The 27,272-nt window shown below is 37.3% G+C and overlaps 1 protein-coding gene across 3 annotated transcripts in view; it reads left to right on the top strand.

The window, feature by feature from the left end:
• The window catches only part of NEK7 (NIMA related kinase 7), a 158,649-nt gene that overhangs the window by 54,220 nt on the left and 77,157 nt on the right, over window positions 1-27,272 (top strand). For 2 of the 3 annotated variants that reach the window (XM_019430626.2, XM_019430616.2), the window contains exon 2: window positions 6,009-6,093. In XM_019430626.2, coding sequence (XP_019286171.1) covers window positions 6,037-6,093 — 57 coding nt within the window. In that variant the 5' untranslated portion in view covers window positions 6,009-6,036. Of the gene's footprint in view, window positions 1-6,008; window positions 6,094-26,447; window positions 26,499-27,272 lie in introns of those variants that run through there. The other variant, XM_019430635.2, reaches the window with a different exon arrangement.

Below are 27,272 nucleotides of genomic sequence, written 5' to 3'. Positions count from 1 at the left end.
TTTTGATTTTAGCTCAGGTCATGATCTCATGGTTTGTGGGTTTGAGCCCTGCATCTGGCTCTGCACTAACAGTGGGGAGCCTGCTTGGGCTCCCCATACACACTCACTCTCTTTCAAAATAAAAATAATAAAATACTTAAAAAAAAAGAATTTGCCACCTGTCAAGTTTGGTGTATTATCAAAGGAGAATATCCACAGTGATATCCACATTGGATATTAAAATGTTCCTCTATTTTCCAACTATACATTTGTGGAAGACCAGATTTTTAAAAATATGCTTCTGCCAAAACAACATATTTGAACAGATTGAAACTGCTGCTCTGCAGACATTAAAGAAACTTGCAAAATGTAAGACAGTGCCTCTCTTCTAATTATTTACTCATGTATTATTAATTTTTTTTTTTAATGTTTACTTTTGAGAGAAAGAGGGAGAGAGAGAGAAAGTGGGAGACGCAGAATCTAAAGTAGGCTCCGGGCTCTGAGCTATCAGCACAGAGCCTGATGTGGGGCTGGAACCCACAAACTATGAGATCATAACCTGAACTGATGTTGGACGCTTAACTGACTGAGCGACCTAGGTACCCCTCTTCTAGTTTTTTAAAATGTATCTATTTTTCATGAAAATATGTTTTATAGAAACCTGTAACAGTGTTATTGCTGTTGTTTGTAAATGGATTAGTATGTGTTTTAAGCATTTTTCAGTTTTAACTTTGATAATGGGAAATATTGATAGTCATGACCAACGTGAACCAAAGGTCTTTGGGATCCTCATATATAGAGGTCTAGAGACCCAGAAGCTTGAGAATTTGGGGGCTGGACCAACTGAGTAGATTGTGAAGCATATCTTGGGAGATGGGAGATGGGAGATGGAATCCTCTATTTAACGTGGGAGATTGGATATTGGTGTTTGTAGCTCAGAGCTCAGAACATACACCTATGGTAGAGATACAGATTTCAGAGTAATCATATAGAGATGGTATTCAAAGTCACGGTACTGGGTAGGATGACTTCAGCAGAGACAGTAGATTTTTAAAAAAGAATTATAATAATAATAATAATTATTATTATTTTTGAGAGATCCAACAGGGGAGAGGGGCAGAGGGAGAGAGAGAGTCTTATTAATCAGGCTCTGTGCCCATTGTGGAGCCCGACACAGGACTCTGTCCCACAACCCTGGGATCATGACCTGAGCCAAAATCAAGAGTAGGGACTCTCAACTGACTGAGCCAGGTGCCCCTCCCCCTCCAAAAGAAGATTTAAATATTAGAGCACTTCAACATAAATGTTAGACAGGAACTTAGAAAGAATAGCTGTAGTGTAGGAGAAAAGTCAGAAGAATATGGGATCACAGAACATTTTACGAAAGTGAGATGGTCAATTTTGTTGAAAGCTGGGCAAGGTCAAGAAAGAGGATGTGGCAAGCAGCCTTATCATTTCTTGACTGTTGCAGTAGCTTCTTAACTGGTGTTGCTTACGGTTGGGAACCCCTCTACTCAGTCACATGGCAAGAAAGACTGTCTTTCAAAAATAGTGAAATTCTTTCTCTTAGCCGCTTGAAACTCAACATTAGCTCTCTGATACCAACTGGATAGAGTAAATACCCTAACAGTTTTTTCATGAACTGACACCTGTGTTGTTAATGTAACCTGCTACTAACTCTCCACCACCTATCTCCTACTACCTGTCAACTTTAATTTGAAGCTACTTTGTAAGATGTTGTGTTCTGCTTTTGGGTGTTTCGATATCTTTTTTTTCCTTTTCCCAGAATTCCTCTCTTCCTTGGTCATCTAAACCTTGTTAACTTTTCCTCTTCATTATTTAAAACCCAATTTAGATAGCACCTTCTTTGGGCAGCTTTTTTTGATTGAAGATTGGTGGCCAAATTTGTTGAATTTGGTAATGATTATTCTCATCATTGACTTTAGATTTATTAAACTGTAACAGTAATTATTTGATGTTTTTATGACAGACATACATGCATTCATTAATTAAATATTCAGCACCTGTTTTGTGCCGAGCATTGACTTGAGCACTGGGGATACAACTGTGGCTGACACATATATAGGTCCCTGCAACATGGAATTTATAATCTAGAAGGTTGAATATATATTTAACATATTTTAATTTAATTTAATTTAATTTATTTTTTAATATATGAAATTTATTGTCAGATTGGTTTCCATACAACACCTAGTGCTCATCCCAAAAGATGCCCTCTTCAATACCCATCACCTCCCCTCCCCTCCCTCCCACCCCCCATCAACCGGCTCTCTCCCACTCTAACCTCTTTTTTTTTTTTTTTTCTTCCCCTCCCCCATGGGTTTCTGTTAAGTTCCTCAGGATCTATGGTATCTGTCTTTCTCTGTATGGCTTATTTCACTTAGCATCACACTCTCCAGTTCCATCCACGTTGCTACAAAGGGCCATATTTCATTCTTTCTCATGGCCATGTAGCACTCCATTGTGTATATAAACCACAATTTCTTTATCCATTCATCAGTTGATGGACATTTAGGCTCTTTCCACAATTTGGCTATTGTTGAGAGTGCTGCTATAAACATTGGGGTATAAGTGCCCCTATGCATCAGTACTCCTGTATCCCTTGGGTAAATTCCTAGCAGTGCTACTGCTGGGTCATAGGGTAGGTCTATTTTTAATTTTTTTTTTTTTTAACGTTTATTTATTTTTGAGACAGAGAGAGACAGAGCATGAATGGGAGAGGGTCAGAGAGAGAGGGAGACACAGAATCGGAAGCAGGCTCCAGGCTCTGAGCTGTGAGCACAGAGCCCGACACGGGGCTCGAACTCACGGACCGCGAGATCATGACCTGAGCCAAAGTCGGTCGCTTAACAGACTGAGCCACCCAGGCGCCCCAAATATTCTTATTCTGTAATAGCATTAAGAATCTAGTGACACATGGAACTACGTTAGATTTTATGCAGAGAAAATTTTGTTGCTCTTTATTCATTGTACTTATTAAGCTTACATGAAATATGAGAATTTCATACAGATGTTAATTTTCCAAGCAGAGGCTTTTTGACCTCTGTCAAGGGATATTGTAGAAGTGATTTTCCTGTTATGCAGATTGTTAGGTTAAATCACTTATATGATTTCTTTGAGTTTTATGTTGGTTTTTTTTTTTTAAATTTCGTTTTCCTTTAGCTTCTTTTCTTCATAATTTTATTTATTTAGACATTGTCACTCATTAGTAGGTATGAGGAAACCCATTTTATTATAATCTAGTACAAACTTCTCAAGTGTGTTCTTAGCATTAGTCAAGCTGTGTGGGATATTAGAAAATGTTACACAAAGAAAGCATTTTTTGACTAAGTTAAACAGAATGAAGTTTTAAATGAATTTAAGTTTTTTATTAACTACAGACCTGTTTGGATCCTTTCATATGTCAGTATTTATTATGACTCTCTATGAGTGATTTATATAATGAGTAGTATTTCACAGAGTTCTTTGACCTGGAAACCCTTTTTGTCATGGAGTGTTTTGTGAAACTATCTGTGGGATACTATGTGAAATGCTGATTTTAATGATTTGTATTTCACAGTAAAAGATATTCTAATTCATTACTAGGGTTCTCTTTCTTCTTCAGTCTCCTCCCCTCCTTGGATCCAACACTAAATAAAAACCAATCCAGAAATAGATAAATATGATTATATACCATGACTGAGATTCATCCCAGAAGTTAATACTGGCTTAACATTCAGAAATGAGTCACCATATTTCAACATTTTAATGAACAATATATATATATATATATATATATATATATATATATATATATATATAAAATGTTTTTTTAAGTTTATTTATTTATTTTGAGAGAGAGAGAGAGAGAGAGAGCATGAGTGGGGGAGAGTCAGAAAGAGGGGGAGAGAGAGAATCCCAAGCAGGCTCTTCACTGTCAGCACAGAGCTTGATGTGGGGCTTGAATTCACAAAATCATGAGATCATGACCTGAGCCGAAACCAAGAGTCAGACGCTTAACTGCCTGAGCCACCCAGGCATCCCTATATAAAATCTTCTGGCAAAGTAAGAATAGAAGGACACTGTCTCAACCTGATAAATTAAGACATCTAAGAAAAATATACATCTCACATTAATGGCGAAATGTTTTTGCAAGGGAACATATTTTTCTAAATATGCCACTTTGGCCTATTGATTGTTTTAAGCTGGTTATTTTTAAGATACTGCAAATACACGAGAAGCTCCAAAAACCAAGTAGAAGTTACACCTTTGTATAGGTATTTGTCTATATATATATATATATATATATATATATATATATATATATATATAAATCTCCATTTGTAAGGGTGTCTCTCTTGCTGTACCAGGAAGAAGGGTTGACCCAGTTCCTGGAAACTTACTAATAGAGAAGGTAATGAGTTAATTCTGCATAACAATCTTACCTTGTCTACTGTGCTTTTCCTGGTTACCTCTCATAACTGACTCCCAACATCTTTTGTCTTTGCCTAAAGACAGTATTTAAGTTGGTGGGTTTGACCACTTCAGGGAGTTGCTTGGTTTTCCTGAGTTGCTCCTATGTATATAGAAGGTATACATGTTACTAATTTTTTCTCCTGTTATTCTGTCTCATTTCAATTTGATTCTTAGAAAAGCTAGAAGAACCTTGAATGGTTAAGGCAAGTTTTTCCTTCTCAACACTTTCTCATGATAGGAACAGGAAAAGGATGTCTACTCTTAGGTTCATCGTACTAGAGGTTTTAGCCATTGCAATGAGACAAGAATAACCAAAAATCTACTTGAACTAATAAGTGAGTTCAGTAAGTTGGCAGTGTGTGTGTGTGTGTGTGTGTGTGTGTATTATGCTTTCATTTAATAAATGGCAAGGATGACAGAGTTGTAGTGTAAAGGGGAATAGGGTGAAGGATAATCATTTCAGTATATGATTTGGAATCAATTGGATATCCATATGAAAAAAAACTAAATATTGTCTTTACATTATGTGATACAAAAATTTAATTACAGGTCGATTATGTATCTAAACATGAAAGATAAAACAATAAAGCTTACATTAGAAGCTAATGTATGAAAACCTGGAGTAGAGAAATAATTCTTAAATAGTATACAAAGGTATTAATTATAAAGGAAAAGATGACATTGAAAAGGTTTTAGAAAAGACAAATTATAGAATGGAAGGAAACATTTGCAATACAAATGACCCATGTCATTTTTTTAATTGTTTTTTAAAGAGTATAATGAAGTGAGTATGTGTTTTAGTTTCTCTGTTAATCCCACTTAAATGGATCCTAGTTTTTTAACATATAAGTTATATTTTCATATAAAATAACACAAGGAACCTAGAAATAGTTGACAGTGTGTAGAATCAGTGTTGTTGGATGGGCCAACAGCCATGTCTCATTTGTAGTTCAATACTTGAGCCTTGTGCAGTAGGTGACATAGAATTAGTCTTATGTTTATGGAGTTAATGGATGAATGTTTAATAATTATAAGCAAAGTATGCGTAAAAGAGTAAACAACCTCATGAGGACTAGCCTTTTAAGTTTAAACCTAAAATTACAGTAAGAATTGTAGTTGGACATACAGAACAAAAACACTAACATTTTAGAATATGAAGATGAGGTGCATTTTAGAATGTATAACATTTACCACATTTATGGAAGCTTATTATGGTAATTATCTTTGCATATTGGCAAGGGTAAGGGGAAGTCTGTTTGGTCTACATGCTATAATGGAGAAGAGAACATTTCATCTCACAATATAGAATTTTCTAAGCACATAATACTACTTTGGAGAAATGGACTTAGTTGGGACAGTAAATCTGCCACTTGTGTTAGCTAAACAGAGCTTGAATTTGGCAAATGGCGGGTAGAAGAGTATGGGGTATGTTCTTGGATACTTTCTGAAATGTTAGGTAAGTCTAATATTTGAATGCAAGCATCAGGAATATGATAAGCAAAATGAGTTGGTAATGATTGCATTATTTAAATTTCAACTTTATATTTTTGCAGAGTTCTAAAGTTCTTATTGCTTCAGACAATGGATGAGCAATCACAAGGAATGCAAGGGCCACCTGTTCCCCAGTTCCAGCCACAGGTAATTTGTTCTAATGAAGGCTGTGTGTGTGTGTGTGTGTGTGTGTGTGTGTGTGTACAGAATTACAGTTCCTTTAGGAAATAAAACAGCCCCAAAAATGCTAATTATGCATTTACAAGTTTAGTCAGAATTGTTTATATTTTAAATAGTGTTTTAGAATACTTAGTTCTAATGCACCAACATGTAAAAAGACAAACAAATAAACAAACAAAAAACCCAACTATAGATTTTAACTTTAATTGAAGGACCGGTAGGCTTTGTGAGTTAATATTATTAAGCTTAGAGAGAAAAGAACACAAGTGAGGCTGTGCCCAGCTAGTGGGGGTGCCCGTATATGTGGTGCCTGTCTTTGCTTTGGTGGCTGATCCTGCATTATCCACAGCTGCCTTCCATTATTGCTCCTTTTCTCATGTTCTCTGATAAGTGGTGCGTTTCTCCTTTTAGGTGGTTGCTTATGTTTTCGTAACATAAAATGAAGTGAAAGAATGTTTCATACAAAGCTTGCCATTAAGCCCAATATGTAATGATATGCTTGAAAGAATACACCCCTCTTTGTAGGGCCCAAATCTCACTTTTGCTGTCATTCATAAAAGCTACATTTCTCAGTTTTGTGTTTGAGGCATTCTAGATTCTAGAGTCTAGTCTCAAATTTACTCTGCTAATCTTATCTCAGTTTTGCTTAGATAGTCATTCTGAAATTGTTGGAAGAGTCGATGGATATTCTTTCAAATTTCTGTAGTCATATAGGTTGGTGGGACTTGGGTTAAACAGTTACTTGATGACAATCCTTCCTCAGAGCCTTTCTTATTCCGCTGTGCACTTTAAATTTCCCAGAGGAGGACATGGGTGTAAGTGTTTTTCACACTTATTTAACTATGGGACTTTTTTATTATATATTTTTAAGTGCATCTATTGACTTCTCCCAGAATCGGTGTCTGTGAAACCAGTTTCTGTGAAACACAGTTCAGAAAATTTTGCCAGCCCTGCCTTTTCTGCCTCTGTGATTTTGTTCCCTTTGCACCCTCATTTTTCTCGCCAATTTTTCAAATCATGCCTGTTTTTTAAGTACCATCTAAAATGCCATTTCTATCATGAAGCTTTTTCTGATTGTAATATCTTCTCTTGAAAACCCGATGATACCTTCTTTGTATGTCTTCTGGTATTTCTGACACCGTTGTATTGTTTTATGTGGACATTTTCTTATCTCTCTGGGGCTACACTCGAAGAGAACTATGCCTTACTCACTTTGGATATGCTGTGGTATTGTACTTCTTCATATGGAGCAGGGCCTCAATAAGAAGATGTCTTTGAAGCCAATCAGGGGCTCCTTCAGATGAAGATGTTTAAATCAGCCCTTTACCTAACAGAAGTTTACATTGCTTTTCTTTGTTATACTTACCTGAATTCTCGGTATTCAAAAAAGAGACCCTTTACCTTAGAGTCAGGCCGCTATTTTTATTTCTTTATTTTTAAGTTTTTATGTAAATTCCAACTAGTTAATATACAGTGTCCAGTATTTTAATTTCAAGATGGTTGTTTTTTAAAATCCGTCTGTATTTTCTGTTATGGTGGTAAATTATCAAGTTTGTAATTAGCACCTTCTAACTATCAGGCATACACACGTTAGCGCCGATTTTACACACATAGGCGAACACTATTATTTCATAGTCTTGTTGTTTCTAGTGGAGATGATAAAAGGAGCCCTCTAAAAATTAGGCAGTTCTTGTTACGGTTCTGAAATCCACAGTTTGGAACAGCTCTAAGTTTCAAAGGGGGGAGAAAAAAAGCACTTTCATTTTTGCCTCCCACTGACTCACCGACCGGGAAAGGTCGGAGTGGCAGTAGGAGGCAAAAATGAAAGTAATTATTTTCCTCTGAGACACGAAGCTGCCACACAGCATAAATTTCAAGATTATATATGTGGTTCTGCATCTCTTTTCACACTGTTCCTTTCGCTTATGCCTCCTGCTGCTGCTCCTGTGAGGGTGGACCTCTCTCCCTGTTGGAAACAGGCAAGTGTCATCCCAGGTTCTAGCTGCTTGTGGCAAGTGGGGGAAGGGAGAAGGATTCCTCCCCTCCCCCCCTTCAGACCGATGGTGTGAGATCATGAAAGAAAGATTACCTGACAAGAGCTTATAGGTGTTATTGCTTATTAAATCTTTGAAAAATGTTCCCACTCTTGGTATCATTATTTTAAAGCGCTGGGAAAGGACAGTGTCTGCTAGGGGTTGACAACCTTCTTTTGTTTTGTTCCACACCATTGGACTGAATAAGGGGGGTGATATGGCAACATATGGTTAGCCAAGTGACTTCTTTCACTTTTGTAATGCTAATATCAGTCTGGACATAAACAGAAATCTGGGGAAGTCAGCTTTCTAAGTGTCAAATACCAATTATGCCCTGTTATAATGATGAGTGATGTATATTCCTGGCATATCTTTCCTTTCCTTGTTCTGAGATGAATACTCTAACCCCACAATATGAATATATGGTCTCATTTTTAGTATAGGAGTTTTTGTTGTTGTTGTTGAAGTTTTAGATTATGAGATTTATGTATCTTTTAAAATGTGCTTTTGCACTACTATGATTCTCTTGAACTTAGAGAAAAATTTTTTCTGTCAGCTTTCATTTTTTCCCTTCCCTTCATTTCCTTCCTTCTTTCCTTCTTTGATTCCTTCCACTAAAGCCTAGAAGATACTGCAAGGATATTTTAACTAGATTCTAATTTATATATTCTCATTGCTTTAGAACTGTTGTTTGTGGAACGATGGATTTAGCTTAATTAAAAGAAATACAGACTGTGTATAAGATGGTGACAGATAAATGATAAAATGTTTATTTTCTACTATGAGACTAATTTTAAACAATGGAAGTTTACAACTAACATTTTGTGAGTATTTTGATTTATCGTCATTATTTGAAGAGGGCTATGGTACATTCACATTCTTATCATAAATTTAAATACAAAACAATTATAATCAGTGTAATACTAACGATTTCTGGTAGTGATTAGAAGGAGAATTAATTTTTTTAATTAATGTATTTATTTTGAGATATAGAGACAGTGCACTTGCACATGCACGCTAGTGGAGGAGGGGCAGAGAGGGAGAGAATCGCAAGCAGGCTCCCCACTGTCAGCATGCCCCCCAGCATGGGGCTCAAACTCATGAACTGTGAGATCATGACCTGAGCCGAAACCAAAAGTTGGATGCTTAACTGACTGAGCCACTCAGGCACCCCAGAAGGAAGATTCATTTTAATTGTAATGATCTTCAGGGCTTAGTTTATAATTATTATTTGTAAATTTGTAGATATCTAGTGTTAACGCTTTCGCTACTTGTGAAAGAGGGAAAGTATCCCACACCTGCAGGTAGAAAAATAGACTGTCCTTATTTAGCTTGGAAGGTATGAGAATCTTGCCTTGCTGTTTTCCAATCCAAGCAGAAAGGTAGACTGACCATTCCTTTAAGCTTCATTGCAGCCGAATCCGGAGTCCACTTGTGCTTTCGCATCTCCGTGAAAGGAGTGTGAAGAGGTGAGGTTTGCCTTGTAGCATGTCAGGCTAGTAACCCAGGTGTGTTGTGGGCCAGAGCGAAGCGGCCCCCAGTGAACTCTATTGCGTGGATAGGATTTTTGGACATGATAACTGTATTACCTTCCCTTCTCTCTCTCTCTCTCTTTATAATTTTTTTAAGTTCATTTATTTTAGGACAGAGAGCATGAATAGAGTAGGGGTGGAGGGAGAGGGAGAGAGAATTCCAAGCAGTCTCTGCACAGAGCCTGCACAGAGCCCCACGTGGGTCCTGAACTCATAAACTGTGAGATCACAACCTAAGCTGAGCTCAAGAGTCGGATGCTTAACTGACTGAGTCACCCAGGCACCCCTCTTCTCTTCTCTTTAACTTATTTTTACAGAATTACTTTCTTTATGAAATAAGGGTCATCGTTTAGCTTGCTTCTTTTGATAAATCGATTTTGCCAAGGTACTTGTCATACAGCATTGAGCAGAGCTTTTATTTTGGGGAGTCTTTATACAAGTTTAGATGTAATGGTCTTCTTTTAACAAGTTTAGTTCATTGCATAACTTTATTAATAAAGGTACAGGAGAATGAGCAGCTGCTGTTTTGAGGAAAGAAGACTCTTGCTATACATAGTTTAAGTTCATGAGCATGAACCTCAAGTAACTCTTAATTCTGTATCAGCAGCCATATCCTTTTAATGCCTTTTCTTCCCAGTCTCCTCAGTGACTACTTCCTAGTTTTTCTTCCTCAGCCCCCAACACTTTTCCCTCCATCCTCAGTCTCAGCTAATGCCCTTGCTTCCTACTTCATTTAGAAAAAAACAAAAAAAAAAACAAAAAAAACAAACAAACGGAAACAATCAGAAGAGAACGCTCACAGACCCCTACCATGGATATCCTCCTCCCGGAATTTGTACTCCTGTGATCTGCCTTTTCCTTTTCAGATGCAGAAGCCACACTGTTCTCAAAGGCCAGTGCTCCCATGAGCACCAGATCCCATCTCCATCCCCTGCTTATTTCAGCTTCCTCTACTGAGTCCTTTCTATTACATACTAAGGCGCTGTTATTCTTTCCATCAAACAACAAACCAAACCAAACAAACTCAAAAAACAGCATTTGAAGTCCTCCCTCTCTCCAGCTGTTGACCTATTTCTCTGCTGCCTTTTATTGCAAAATTCCTAGAAAGATTTATTTGTAGTTTTGTCTCTCCTTTCACTCTCTGAAGTGTACTCCAATTAAGCTTTCTCCCTGACCATGCCACCTACACTGCCTTGCCAGGATCGCACTTCCCATGTTGCTCGATCCAGCTGTGGGTTCTTCGGCCTCATCTTCCTCACTTACCAGCTGCATTTGATAGAGTTGGCCATACTTTCTTCTTTGAAGCCTGTTCATTGCTTAGCTTCCAAGAACTTTGTTTTTCTCATGCCTTAGTGGTCTCTCCTTTGCTGATTTCTCCTCCCCTCCTGAACCTCTTAACAAATCAGGACTCTAACTATGATCTATATGCTGTTGACTCTCAGATTTACATCTCAACCCAGACCTCTGTCCTGAATTCCAAACTTTTGTATCCACTTGCATACTTGACATCAAATTTGCATGTCTGAATTCATGTCTGAATCTGAACTCCAAATATTCCTCCTAAAACTGTTCTCTACAGTCTTCTCTGTCACAATTAGTGGCAAGTCGATCCTTTCAGTTGCTAGGCTAAAGCTTTTAGGGACATTCCTGACTCCCTCCAATGCCTTGTCTTCTATCTAATCCCATAAGCTCTAGCTTTAAATATATTTAGAATCGGAATACTTCTTACCCTATGTCACCACTCTGGTCAAAGTTAATTTTTCACAGACCTTATTGTGAATGGCTTCCCAGTTGGTCTCTGCTTCTGCCCTTGCCTCCTTTCACTGTACTCTCAACACAGAAGCCATTACAAAAGTATACAGAATTTAAATATAAAATATAACATTGTAGTCAAATCATGTCCGTTTAAAACCTTCTAGTAGTTTCTCATCAGCTCGTTCATTCATCTTCTTCAAGTACATATTTGAATATCACCTTCTTTGATCATTCAATGAAAATTGAAATTTCACGCCAACCCAGTATGCCTTCACTGCCATATTTTTCTCCGTAGAATTTATAACCTTACTGCTTTTTAATTTGTTTGTTCCCGTTGTTTTCTTAGAGTATAAGCTTTATCCCTAGTCTCCAGAATGGTACCCAGAGTGCATAGTCGACATTAAGTAAATGTTTGTTGAAAGAATATAAACTTGGTGTCAAATCAATCAGTTCTCTTTTTAAGCACCACCTTTTTGAATATGAATATTAAAATATACAAATATCTACAGAATTTCTCTTTCATTGTACAAGTAACCGCCTACACCCCTCATTTCTTACTGAACACTTTTTTTTTCACCTCCTTATTTTAACTGGAGCGTTATCTCTTTCCCCCATGGACACTGCTTCCCCTGTCACCCTCTCACGTGGAGGCTACTTGTTCTCTAATAACCATACCATAATGATTAGGAGGTAGCAACAGCAGCCTTCTCCATCCACAGTACCTCTTTCTGATCACTACTCCTTTTTCTCGGGGGTAGGAAAGGGTGAAGCCTGCTGTACTGAGGCTTCTGCTCCCCATCTAAAGGATTGTCACCTTTCTGATAGCTCTTATCTTTTGCTCAGGAGAGCAGGTGATGAGGACATTACCTCTCACATGATTGAAAACCTGACCATCCAGCTTGCTGTCTTACCACCTTCATCCCACTTTTGTCCGGGGTGCTGGTATGGCTGCTACTGTTGGTATCTACCGATTAGTGAGTTCTTAAAATGCACCTACTGTGTGCTAAGTCTTTTGAATACACTGCTTCATTTATTTCTGACAGATAACATACAAAACGTTGTTTTTCACACACTACAAGTAAGGGACTGAGGCTCAGACTAATGAACTAATTTGCCCGTGGTAACATAGCTAATAAGTGGTGGAGTCAGGATTTGACCCGGGGTTGTCTGACTCCAAGCCAATGATTCTTTAGCTTTCACGGAGAAAGCTCCTCGTGCATTTCCTGGCCAGTTGGATCCTAATCACCATGACTCTTGATATTTTTCTAGGTACCTCAAGTACCTAGTCTTCAAGATGAACTTTGTTATATTCTGCCCAAGGTTGCACTTTTGGTTGTGATTATTACCACCATCCATCTAGTTGCCCAAATTACAAACAAGGGAATCTCATACATTATGTCTAGGCAATTACCATGTTCTCTTGGTTTTATTTCCTAAAAAGCTATCTGATCTGCTAACTCTCTGCATCCTGACTGTACTACTCTAGTTTACCTTTTTCCTGGATTATTTCCAAAACTTTGTAACTGAGCTCTTTACCTTTCATTTTATCATTTCTAGTTCATTCTGTACATTGCAGCATGAGTTATCCTTTTAAAGTGTACATTTCCTTATATCACACTCCTTAAAAGGCTGCTTTTTTATTGCTGTTAGATGAATTTTTGCATTTCCTTATATGACTTAGAAGGTCTTGCATCACATGGTCTCTTACTTCTCTCACTGAATTTTGTGTCTTTACTTATTTTGGACTCAGATTCAGTCATATCTTGCTTATACTATGCTATCTTTCATCTCTAAATCTAAGATAAGATAGTAAGGCAATGGTATTCAAGGATATTTAGTCACTAATGGAACATGATGAGCATAAAGGCTCATTATAATGTTGTATAAACTACATTTCATGATAGAGATAATGCAGATAGTGTTATAGTAGAGGAAGTGTATAATTTGGAAGACAACAAAAAGATAACTCTCAGAAAAATAATGATGATTGTGTAATTCCTTACACTAATATGCTTCCAACAAATAAGATCATACTTTGAAAAGACATATGCACCCCTGTGTTTATTGCAGCATTGTTTACAGTAGCCAAGATATGAAAACAACCCAAGTGTTCACTGATAGGTGAATGGATAAAGAAGATAAGGTATCATCTTGCCATTTAAAACAACGTGGATGGGTATTATAGGGTATTACGCTAAATGAAATAAGTTAGAGGAAGACAAATACCGTATGGTTTCACTTATATGTGGAATCTAAAAAACAAAACAAATGGACAAATAAAAAAAGAGACTCTTAAATATGAAGAACAAACTGGTGGTTGCAGAGGGGAGGTGGATGGGGCGGGGGGACAAAATAGTTGAAGGAGATTAAGTACTAACTTCTAGGTATAAAATAAGTAAGTCACAGAGGTGAAAGTACAGAATATGGAAAATAGCCAATAATATTGTAATAACGTATGGTGACAGATGGTGACTATACTTACTGTGATGAGCATTGAGTAATATATAGAATTGTTGAATCAATGGCTTATAAACCTGAAACTAATATAACATTGTATATCAGTTAATACTTCAGTTAAAAAAAAGAATATATTATCTCAGCATCCCAGTGTTCACATTTGTGGGTCATATTTTATGTTAGTGATAGTAGGATAATTTCTACTCAATAATGTTTGTTGGATAAATGAATTAATCTCTAAATGAAAGTTAATTTAATTTATACCTCTTCAGCTAAATATATATATATATTTTTTTAATGTTTTTATTTATTTTTGAGACAGAGAGAGACGGAGCATTAGCAGGGGAGGGGGAGAAAGAGAGGGAGACACAGAATCCGAAGCAGGCTCCAGGCTCTGAGCCGTCAGCACAGAGCCCGACGCGGGGCTCAAACTCACAGACCGTGAGATCATGACCTGAGCCGAAGTCGGACACTCAACCGACTGAGCCACCCAGGCGCCCCAGCTAAATATTTTTTTAATGTTTATTTATTTTGAGAGAGCGAGAGAGAGAGAGAAAACACGAGCAGGCAAGGGACAGAGAAAGAGGGAGAGAGAATCCTAGGCAAGCATTCTCTGTGCTGCCAGTTCAGAGCCCAACGCGGGGCTCCATGTCAAGAACTGTGAGATCATGACCTGAGCTGAAATCAAGAGTCAGACGCTTAACCACCTTAACAGCACCCCCGAGCTAAATATTAATCGAGCTATATTATGTTAATATTATATCATATAGATTTTAGTTACTTTAGAGTTCTTTTAGGAAAAACCTACATTGTAATAGAGAATAATAAGAAAGCTGTCAAATGAGAAGTGTCATTTCAAAATATTTAAAGTTTCGTTGGGTTTGGAATTTCGATTGTTCACATATACATACTTAGAGGTAAGTGTTCCTCAAATTTTAAAGGAAATACCTTGGGAAAGTTAGATGATTTAAAAAAAATGTGAATACAGTAAAGATTCTTTCATCTGCTATCTTGGAAATTTCTGTTTGAACAGTCTGTTCAGAGTGATGTGGGCAAAGATGAAGCCAACATTAATTAAAATAGTTTCCCAATGTATTTGGAACTGCATTCAGTGCCTGAAATATAGATTAATAATTATAGTGATGAGAACCATTCTATTTTTGAGGGTGTATTTGATATTTGGAAATACCGCAAAATTGCTTGGAGCCAAGTATTTATATTTACTTGGTGAAAAAAGTAAATAGTCTTGGTATTCTTCTTTTGACCAAAATGAGATATCTTATCTTCTAAAATGAGACCAATAATTTTCATATGATTCACAAACTGATTACTATTCTAAAGGAGGAATTTCAAACCTAGTAAAGTATTGGAAGCCTTCCTGGAGTAAGTCTGTATGTGATCATGGCACCTGTTTTGAAGGGCAACATTGAATGTATGGATTCTATTATGTTTGTTAGAATTTGGTCATATTACTTCCAGGGCAGAGGCAGAGTAGGAGGACCTTAAACCTACCTTGTCCCCTGGTACCGCTAGATAACACTCAGGTCAGTGTAAATACCCAGAAAACAACCCAAAGACTGGCAGAACAAACTCTACAACTAAATGTAGAGAAGAGGCCACATCCAATAGGTCAGGAAGGGCAGAGATGCAGTGGGTCTGGCCGGGAAAGGGAGGGAGCACAGGGGTGGAGGGGGTGAGAAACAGACTATCACACTGGGGAGCCTGCAAGGCGAAGATGAATCCCCATAGCATTTGGCATTGAAAGTTAGAGTGCCAAATTTGGTGAGCTCTTTCAACCAGCAGAACTTAAAGCCTAGAACTTTAAAAATCAGCCCGCTCAGCTCTGAGAGAGCCCAGCGGGCATAGGGAGCTGAGTCCCCACCCTTAGAGAGACTGAACCACAGATGGCCCTTGGAGATACAGCCTAGAAGCAGCAGTTTGAAAAATGCCTGGCTTATATGGGAGGGAGAGTTATTTACTAAACTCAGAGTTCCCTGAGGGACTTCTCCAGGAACAAAGGATCTGGCAGGCACCTTGTCCCTCCCCTGCCCTCCAGCATAAACACACAGCTACCTGCGGGAAGCACGCAGCACCAGCATTCACAACCTAACTTGCTTACACCTTCCCCCACCCCCTCAGCTAGACCTGCCTCAGTCAAGGTGCAGGGGATTCCCTCCCCTAGATGACCTGTGCAAACCTTGCCAACACTGGATCTCCCAACTGCGAGCTTTGTGGGGCCTCAGTCCCATTGCCGGCAGCGGGGGCTTGTGACCTCCTACAGGGAACACAGGCACTGTGTTAAAACTGCATCTCCCACCCACATATACTTTGTGGAAGGGCCCTGTGGCCCAGGTCTCTGATGGCTACTCCTCCCCTGTGGAGGAAGACCAGGGCCAGCACCACCTTTTTAAAAGTGCACGTCCCACCCACTACTTTCAAGTGTAAGAGACACAGCTGACCTTCCTAAAACACAGAAATGGACACAAAAGTTTAGGCAAAATCAAGTGACAGAGGAATATGTCCCAAATGAAAGAACAGGACAAAATCACAGCAAAAGACCTAAGTAAAATGGAGATAAGTAATGTGCCTGATAGAGAATTTAACATAATGATCATAAAGCTACTCACTGACTTGAGAAAAGAGTGGAAAACATCAGTGAGATCTTTAACACAGATATAAAAAAGAACCAGTCAGAGATGAAGAACACAATAATTGAAATTAAAAATATACTAGATGGAGTAAATAACAGGCTAGAAGAATCAGAAGAATGATTCAGCCACCTGGAGGAAAGAGTAATGGAAAGTAATCAAGCTAGCAAGTGAGAGAATAATTATTACGCAAAATGAGAATAGACTTGGGGAACTCAGTGACTACTTCAAGCATGGTAACATTCATATTATAGGGATCCCAGAAAAAAGAAGAGAGAGAAAAGGGGGCAGAAAATGTATTTGAAGAAATAATAGCGGAAAACTTCCCAAATTAGGAGAAGGAAACAGAAATTCAGATCCAGGAGGCACAGAGATCCCCCAATGAAATCAACCCAAAGAGGTCCACTTCAAGACACGTAGTAATTAAAATGGCAAAAAGCACTAATAAAGAAAGATTTTTAAAAGTAGAAAAAGAAAACAGTTACTTATAAGGAAAACTGCATAAGGCTATCATTGGATTTTTCAACTGAAACTTTTTAGGCCAGGAGGGAGTGGCATGACACATTGAAAGTGCTGAAAGGACAATAATCTGCAGCCAAAAATACTCTCTATTCAGCAAGGCTGTCATTTAGAATAGAAGGAGAGATACAGAGTTCCCAGGCAAACAAAAGTTAGAGGAGTTCATGACCACCAATCCAGCCCTACCAGAAATATTAAAGGGGAGTCTGAGTGGAAAGGAAAGACCTTAAGTAAGAGTAAGAAAAATAGGAAGCACAAAACCAGTAGAAATAAGTTTATCTGTAAAAGTTAGTCAAGGGACTCACAAAATAAAAGTAAAGTATGACCCCATATACCTAAAACATGGGGAGGAGAGACATAAAGAATGGGTTCAAACTTAAGTGACTGTCATCTTAAGATAGGCTTCTTATGCACAAGATGTTATATACATAACTGAATGGTAACCGCAGATCAAAAACCAGTAGTAGATATGGAAAAAATAGAGAAAGGAATCCAAGTATATCACTAAAGAAAGCCATCTTAACCGCACTAGAAGAGAGGAAGGGAAGAAAGGAACAGAGAAGATACATGCGCGCGCGCACACACACACACACACAAACAAAAAACAAAGAACAAAATGACAACAAATATCTACCTGTCAATAATTACTTTGAATGTAAATGGACTAAGTGCTTTAATCAAAAGACACAGGGTGATGGAATGGATAAAAAACCAAACAAACAAAAAAACAACATAAGACCCATTTATATGCTCCTTACAAGAGATTCACTTCAGACTTAAAGACACATGCAAATTGAAAATGAGGGGATGGAGAAACATTTATCGTGCACATTGATGTGAAAGGAAAGCTGGGGTAGAAATACATTAGATAAATTGACTTTAAAACAAAGACTATAACAAGAGATGAAGAAGGACAGTCATATAATCATTAAGAGGACAATCACAAAAAGATGTAACAATTGTAAACATTTATGCCCCCAACAAGAGAACACCCAAATAGATAAAATAGTTAATAACAAATATAAAGGAACTAATTGCTAGTAATACAATAATAGTAGGGGACTTTTACACACCACTTACATAAATGGACAGATCATCTAAATAGAAAATCAATAAGGAAAGAGTGGCTTTGACACACTGGACCAGATATATTTAATAGATATATTCAGAACATTCTCCTAAAAGAGCTGAATACACATTCTTTTCAAATCTATTTGGAACGTTCTTAAGAATAGATCACATATTAGGTCACAAAAGAAGTCTCAACAATTTCAAAAAAGATTGAAGTTATACCATGTATCTTTTTTTAAAAAAAATTTTAATGTTTAGTTTTGAGAGAGAGAGAGAGAGAGAGAGAGCACGAGCAGGGGAAGGGTAAAGAGAGACGGAGACACAGAATCTGAAGCACGCTTCAGGCTCTGAGCTGTCAGTACAGAACCCGATGTGGGGCTCGAGCTCATGAACCCATAAGATCATGACAAGAGCTGAAGTTGAACACTTAACTGACTGAGCCACCCAGGCACCCCATACCATTCATCTTTTCTGACCACAGTTCAATGAAACTAGAAATCAATCAGAAGAAAAAATCTGGAAAGAGCAGAAATACATGGAGGTTAAATAACATGCTACTAACAACTGAATGGGTCAACCGAGAAATCCAGGAGGAAATAAAAAAATACGTGGAGACAAGTGAAAATGAAAACACAACAGTCCAAAAAGTTTGGGATGCAGCAAAAGTGGTTGTTAACAGAGGCAAGTTTATACCATTACAGGGTTACTTCAGAAGGCAAGAAAAATTTCAAATAAATAACCTTACACCTAAAGGATCTAGAAAAAGAAGAATAAGCAAAACCCAAATCCAGTAAAAGGAAGGAAGTAATAAAGATAAAGCAGTTATAAATGATATAGAAACTAAAACAAACAAACAAAAAACAGTAGAACAGATCAATGAAACCATCAGAGCCGGTCTTGAAATGATCAACAAAATTGATAAACCTCAAGCCAGACTCCTCAAAAAATAAAAAAACATCAAGAGAGGACTCAAACAAAATGAGAAACGGAAGGGAGAAATAACAACTGACAACACACAAATACAAAGGATTGTAAGAGAATATTATGAAAAATTCTATGCCAACAAACCGCACAATCTAGAAGAAATCGATAAATTCCTAGAACTTATAACCTACCAAAACAGGAAACAGGAAGAAATAGAAAATTTAAGCAGATCGATTGCTAGCAAAGAAATTGAATCAATAATTGAAAACTCCCAACAAACAAAGTCCAGGACCAAACAGCTTCACTGGTGAATTCTACCAAACATTTAAAGAAGAGTTAATACCTATTCTTCTCAAACTATTCCAAAAAAGCAGAAGGTAAAGGAAAACTTCCAAATTTATTCTATGAGGCCAGCATTACCCTGATTCTAAAACCACATAAGGACACAACAAAAAACAGAACTATAGGTCAATATTCTGATAAACATAAATGCATAATTCTTTAACAATATATTAGAAACCGAAATCCAACAATACATTAAAAAAATAATTCACCACCATCAAGTGGATGTATACCTAGGATGCAAGGGTGGTTCAGCATTTGCAAATCAATCAATGTGATACATCACATCAATAAGAGAAAGTTTAAAAACTAATGATTTCAATAGATGTAGACAAAGCATTTGACAAGGTGCAACATCCATTCATGATAAAAAACCTCAACAAAGCAGATTTATAGGGAAACCAGATAGACCTTTAATAAAGGCCTTATATGAAAAACCCACAGTGAACATCATGCTCGTTGGTGAAAAAGAGAGCTTTTTCCCATAGGTTGGGAACAAGACAACACTCCCACCACTTTTATTCAACAGAGTCCTGGAAGTCATAGCTCAGCAGTCAAGCAAGAGAAAAGAATGAAGGCCACCCAAATTGGTAAGAAGTAAAGCTTACCATATACAGATGGCATGATATTATATATAGTAAACTCTAAAGATTCCACCAAAAAACTCTTAGAACTGATAAATGAATTCAGTAAGCTCTCAGGGTACAAAACTATGTGCAGAAATCCATTGCATTTCTGTACACTTATAATGAGGCAGCAGAAAAGAAATTAAGAAAACAATCCCATTTACAGTTGCACTAAAAATGATAAAATACCTATGGATAATCTTAACCAAAGAGGTGAATGACCTGTACTGTGAAAGTATTAAACATAGATGAAAGAAATTGAAGATGACACCAAGAAATGGAAAAGCATTCCATGTTCATGGATTGGAAGAACAAAAATTTTTTTAAATATTTATACTACATCTACAGACTTAATGTAATCTCTATAAAAATACCAATAGCGTTTTTCACAGAAGTTTTCACAAACAATCCTAAAATTTGTATGAACCACAAAAGACCTTGAATACCCAAAGAAATCTTGAAAAAGAAAAACAAAACTGGCAGCATTCCTGTTCCAGACTTCCAATCATATTACAAGTATGTAGTAATCAAAACAGTATGGTATGGGCACAAAAATAGACACATGGATCAATGGAAAAGAATAGAAAACCCAGAAATAACTCTCCAAGTATACGGTCAGTTGATCTTCAACAATGGAGGCAAGAACATGCAATTGAAAATAGACAGTGTCTTCAACAAATGGTGCTGAGAAAACTGACAGCATCATACAGAAGAATGAAACTGTTCAATTTTCTTACACCATACATAAAAATAAACTCAAAATGGATTAAGGGCCTAAATGTGAGACCTGAAGCTATTAAAATCCTAGAAGAGGCCATAGGCAGTAAGTTGTGTAGCAACATTTTTCTAGATATGTTTCCTGAGACTAGGGAAACAAAAGCAAAAATAAACTATTGGGACTGTATCAAAATAAAAACCTGCAAGCAACAGAAACAACCAACAAAAAAATGATTTCACTCATATGTGGTTTTTAAGAAACAAAACAAATGAACAAAGGGGAAAAAAAGAGACAAACCAAAAAGCAGACTCTTAACTATGGAGAACAGATAGTTATCAGAGAGGAGGGCAGGTGGGGGATGGGTAGAATAGGTGAAAGGGATTAAGAGTACACTGAACTTGATAAGCGAGTAATATATGAAATTGTTGAACCACTGTATTGTGCATCTGAAAGGAATATAACATTGTTAAGTACACTGGAATTAAAATTCAGTCATAGTATTTACATTTAGGATATCTTTATATTTTGTCTTCCTTTGTATCATTATTATGTGAATATTTTGACTTTTTTATATGACTGGTTATGTTTCAAACAGCTTTCTCAGTAAGTATTCATAAAGCAAATATTATATTTAGAAATTTTGATAAGTACCTCTTTTATCAGCCACATTTATATAGAATAAATTTAATTATGCATCATTTTTTTTTTTTCTTTCTTGACTGGATCTCATTAAGTATAGATCAAGGGGATGTAGATCAAGGGAGAACAAGGGGATGGAGGAGGAGTTTCTCAGAGAGTTATGATAGGGTGTCCAATGGAGGGTGTGGGGGATACCCGAAATCACTTCAACACGAACTTCCAGAATCAAAAATGGGAGAGACTGAACAGTGAATTCGATTGCCCAGAGTGAATGTATGAAGGGAGAAGTGAGGACCAAGAATGAACCCTGTGGAATACCAGCATTTATCTGTGGAATTGCCAGAAGGAAATAGAATGACTGGCTCTTTAGTGTGGTGGTTGAGAGCGTGAGCTCTGAAGACAGTTACCTGAAATGAATTCTTGGATCTCCTACTTTCTAGCTATGTGATGGAGAGCAAGTTATTTAACATCTATAAACCTTACTCTTTTTATCAATAAATGAGAAGAATAATGTATTTTACTTCATAAAGTTGATTTGGAGCTTTCTTTCAGTATGGTGCTTAGCACGTGGCACTATGATGATGATGACGGTGACGACGATGACCATGACTATGACAGTGGCAATTTCTGCCAATAATTATTCGGCCCGCACATTCCTTTACTCATTGCTTGTTTGTATATCACATTATATCCTTAATTACATTTTTATTGCCTACCTTCTGCCCAAATTGCCTGTCCTTTCACCTTGTTTATCCCAGTAAATGGCATCAAGATCCATCTACACACTCATGCCAAAAATGTATGCTTTATTCTTGATTTCCTTCTGTCCCTCACTTCTCATATTCAGTTCACCAGCAATTCCTTTGTACGTCAAGATCATATCCTGATTCCATCTGCTGTCTGTATCTCACTATAACTCCCAGGTCCAGTCCATTACCTATGTCCACTTTCCCTACTTCCTCTCTAGCTTTACTTCTTCCCTTCCTCTCTGGTTCCTTCTCCATGCAGCACTATGAGTTATTTCTGTAAAATGTATAGTGAATCAGAGCACAGTGCTTCCCACGTAAACCCCAAGCACCTCACCCCTGCTGTCAGAGCACTATGTGATTTTGTCAGTGCTTACCTCTTTCCTTACCGTTGTGCCCCTTGTTCTCTGTATTCCAGCTACACTGGCTTTTTCCCTTTTCACACCAAGATCATTCTTAAGACATTTTCTCCAGCTGTTTTTTCTGCTCTTTCCTTCTGGTCTTTTAATTTCAATGTAAATGTCACTTCATCAGTCAGATCATCCCTAAATTACCCAATCTAAGATAACCATCCACTCATTTTCCATTTTATCACTGTATTGTATTTCTCTGCATAGTACTTAAGTACGCAGAATAAATATTAGATACTATCATGTATTTGTTTACTTTTTATTGTTTTGTATTATGTATTTGTATTATTTTGTATTATGTATTTGTCTCCCCTGTTATCCCTATCTCAATTTCTGTCTGTTTCTCTCAGTGAGAGACTTTTCCTTGCCATATTTTATTTTACCAGGTATGGCTGGTGGTGCTCATGGGAGGAGTGGGGAGATGGGAGCCTCTTTGTCATTAATTAACTATTCTGCTCATGATAAGGTGGGGAAGATAGTATTTTTGGTTACATAATTTAGATACAGTAATTATTATTCTAGGTAGTATAACAAATGATGATTAAATGATATAAATACCAGGGTCTTTTAAATGTTTAACTAGATAATTAGTTATATTTGGTCACTCATTTTTCTTTTGTTATAGTGAATTTCCTCCTTTGATAAAAAGCCAGCTGTAATGATTAATGGTGTATTGTTCAAACTGGTACAACTCTCCAACACTTAGTATCTTTAGGAATAGGTTACCCTTGAAATAGTTCAAGAAATCTTCAGGCGATAATTTTTGAATCATTAGATTTTGCCAGCACATGTGCTATTTTTGTGTGTGTTGTTTTTCTGTTTTTTGTTTTTGTTTTCAATGAGGTTTGTAGAAAGTTTGTAGAAAATAGTATTTGAAAGAATGATATTAAGTATCATTAATAGGCTATTCCAGTTTGAGTAATTTGGTGATGAGTAACATCATCTTCAAGATCCTAGCATGAACTTTATTGCTAAATAAAATTGAAGGGGGTTTTGAAGTTTTGTTACTCTTAAATTTTAGAGAAATCCAGTAATATTCATATAAAATATAAAGTAATTTATTAATTTGAATAATTGGTAATATGAAAACCACCAGTAAGAGATAAATTTTCAATAATAATGAAAACCTTATTAATGGTGTTAAATATAGTTAATACTGGCTTGTATATTAGCCCATTGATAACAATACCATTAGGAATTATCAGGATATAATTTGCTCTCTGAGGAGTTTACTGAGTTCATGCTGTGACTCTTCTAATTTCCCTAGAGAGAATTGTCATTCTAATGTTATCCTGAATTATCGTATTGCTCATTAAATGTCCTTGCCTTCAGGGGCACCTGGATGGCTCAGTCAGTTAAGCATCTGACTTCAGATCACGTCATGATCTCACATTTTGTGAGTTCAAGCCCCGTTGTTGGACTCTGTGCTGACAGCTTGGACCCTGGAGCCTGCCTCAGATTCTGTGTCTCCCTCTCTCTCTCTGCCTGTCCCCTGCTGGTTCTCTCTCTCTCTCTCTCTCTCTCTCTCTCTCTCTCTCTCTCTCTCTTTCTCTCTCAAAATATAAATAAACATTAAAAAGGTGTCCTTGCCTTCAAATTTAAAGCAAATTAAATCAATTTAGTCTTAGGAAATCTTTGTTTAAAGAGTCTGCTGCTGTGAGAATAAGAACCACTGGCACAGCAGAATGAATTTTATTTTAAAAGTTTTATGTGAAGGAAGCAGTAAACACAGACTGACATGTAGAAGTTAATCCCAATTAGTTAGCAAGATCTGGTGTTACGTGATTAGAGTGCATTCAAATCAACAAGAGATGCATTAATAAGAAACCAGAACATTTAAGGTGTTCTATAAAGCTTCATTCATTCTCAGATTTGATCTCTTAATTGTTGTCTGTAATTTTGAGTATTTATTTTTTGTTTCTGAGATTTCTGGACACTTTTTATATAACATATCATGTTAGTATGTAGATTCAGAAATGTTATGAGGCTAAACAATAATTTACCCCAAAAGTGTAATATAAATGCTTCCAAGAACAGTTTTAAATATGCCTTAAGAGTTATGGGTGTCTTTTAGTTAGTAATTAAGAGAGAAAATAGTATTGAGAAATAACACATATAGGCTTATAGTTATGTTGTCCGTGTTAATTAGCTATGTTTTAGGACTTCTTCCCAACAATTAATCTGTTTGAAAATACTTCGACTCAGGGTATGCAGGCTTTATTTCAGTAATTGCAGCAGATCCTTTGTGCTGAATTAGCCATGCCCTTTCTGAGTTTTCTTTTGTCATGAAGCCAAGCAGTTTTAAACTCCTGGGATTTATGGGCTTTGAACCAGTTATTCTCCTCTTTAGTGTGCCTGCGATCTTAAACTTTAAGCATGTTCTAACCAGATAACCAAATTGCAAACATGATTCTATGTATTAAATGCCCTCCCCCCAATAATTATTGAAAGGACATTGGGCAGAATACACTATATAGTTAGATACACTGTACTGTCACCTAAGTAGCCTTATACCCAAGGGGTTGGGCAATCTTCATTTGTGAATCAGGAGGATAATCCTCATGATAAACGAGGTATCCCAGTTGGAAGGCAGAGCCCAGGGCTGGGTGATACTAAGAACTTCCAGGGATTGTGCCCTTGACATTGGGAAGTCTAGCAACAGATAAAGCCCTGTTATGAGAATTGGTGGAAAGTTGTCCTTCTGGCACTCTTGGGGAAGGGAAAGTCTTCACTGATATTGACTACTTGTCCTGTGTTTGGATCTGTCCTAAGTAGTTTATAATCATTATCTCACTCAGACACAATTCTTTAGGTAGTCTTACCCCTCTTTTACAGAAGTAGGAAAAAAGGTTTGGGTAGCTTCCCCAGCTCAGAAAGATACCAAGCATCAGAGCTGGGATTTGAGCCCAGGCCTTGCTGATTAACTCCAGAAACTCTGCCTTTTCTTTTCTTTTCTTTTCTTTTCTTTTCTTTTCTTTTCTTTTCTTTTCTTTTTCTTTTTTAAATGTCTATTTTTGAGAGAGAGAAACACACACACACACACACACACACACACACACACACACACACACACACACACACGGCACAAGTGGTGGAGGGGCAGAGAGAGAGAAGGAGACCTAGAATCTGAAATAGGCTCCAGGCTCTGAGCTGTCAGCACAGAGCCTGATGCGGGGCTCTAACTCACTTAACAGAGAGATCATGACCTGAGCTGAAGTCCGATGCTTAACCGACTGAGCCTCCCAAGCGCCCTGTACCTGCCTCTGCCTTTTCTAATGGGCCATATTGGAACTCAGTGGATTCTTTTATAATGCCATTGCCTAGATCAGGCTTCAGAGCAAGATTGATTTGAAGCACAGTGTTTAATGCTTCCCATATCACTCTAACCCAGACCATGGATCATTACTGAAGTTTCCTTTAATAGTAGGATTAAAGGGAATTCTCTGTTTCACCTGTTGGAAAGCTGTAGGAGGCAGAGAGTTAGTTGCCTTGCCTTGTAGGGCCGAAGTATTTTCCGATGTACTGTACTGCTCCTGTACATGACTCTCAGTTGTTGTAATCATGCTATATGTGTTTAAAGCCTTTTACATTAAGTTTTCTCAGTTACATTGACTTATTTAGTAAATAGTTATTATATACTCCATGTCAGACCACCTTCACGGAATCTAGGCACAGAGAGAAAACTTGGTTTGAGAAACTTGGAAGGAGAAATATGTCTGTGTAAACAAACGCTTAAATCCAGTGAGATCCAGAACCTGGCTCAGTGCCTGAGTTTGTACAACTGTTTTCAGAGTTCAGTGACTGCTGTCAGTTGCTGTGGAAGCACAGAGTCAGAAGCCAGTAAAGCTGCCCACAAACGGAAGATGATTCTTTAGAAGGCTGGCAATGGAATCTCAAAGATGAGTTGTGGTTTGCCATGTGTGAAGAGCGAAGTTACTTAGAAGGCATGGGAGTAAGCACATGGCTTTGCGTGGAGAGGCCAAAGCTCGTGGTGCACTTGGGGAGCAAGTGGTGGGGCCAGAAGGTGAGGGCCATGGCTAGGTATAAAAGAGACTCGGCCCTGTGTCATAGCTAAGGCATTATTATCTTCATTTCACAGTGGAAGAAATAGAGTAGGTTCTTACTTTTATAGAAGTTGAAGATCCTTTAAGTGACTCATGTCAAATCCAAAAGCCATTTAGTGCAGCTCAGAAAAATACCCTGGTCATTAAGGGACTACAGGAGACGGATGCGGTTTCTACAGCAAATTGAGAACAGGGAAAAGGCAATTTAAGTGATTTTATTTGGTCCGTATTTCATACTGATTTGAATCTCATTGTTTTGCTGAGTTATTTATTCCCAGTATAACTCAAGTGCTGAACTAAAATATATATGTGTGTGTATGGAGAATTGGACATCGTTCACAAAAAGAGAATATAAATATAGCTCTTTTCTAAAAATAGTTCTTCACTTGAGTGAGCACTCATTTGATGATAGAATCTTTGTATTTAAAGTACCTAGTACAGTACTACCTACAATAGGATATAACTCATCAAAATGAAGTCTGGCCTTGAATCCAGTATAATAGAATCATTACTGAAGTATATGTATTACCTGTCTGATGATCTCCTAAAGGAGATCTCCTACTACACAAGCTTATTTTTATACAAATTGCAGTGTGGCTAAGAGACCCAGGGGTAGCTGGAGATGTGCAGCTATGCTCCTTCTCATGTCAGCTCTCCATGTC

Source organism: Panthera pardus, unplaced genomic scaffold (genome assembly GCF_024362965.1).
Source record: "Panthera pardus isolate Hobbes unplaced genomic scaffold, ASM2436296v1 HiC_scaffold_21, whole genome shotgun sequence".
NCBI lineage: Eukaryota > Metazoa > Chordata > Mammalia > Carnivora > Felidae > Panthera > Panthera pardus.
This window is presented reverse-complemented; position numbering and strand designations above follow the sequence as displayed.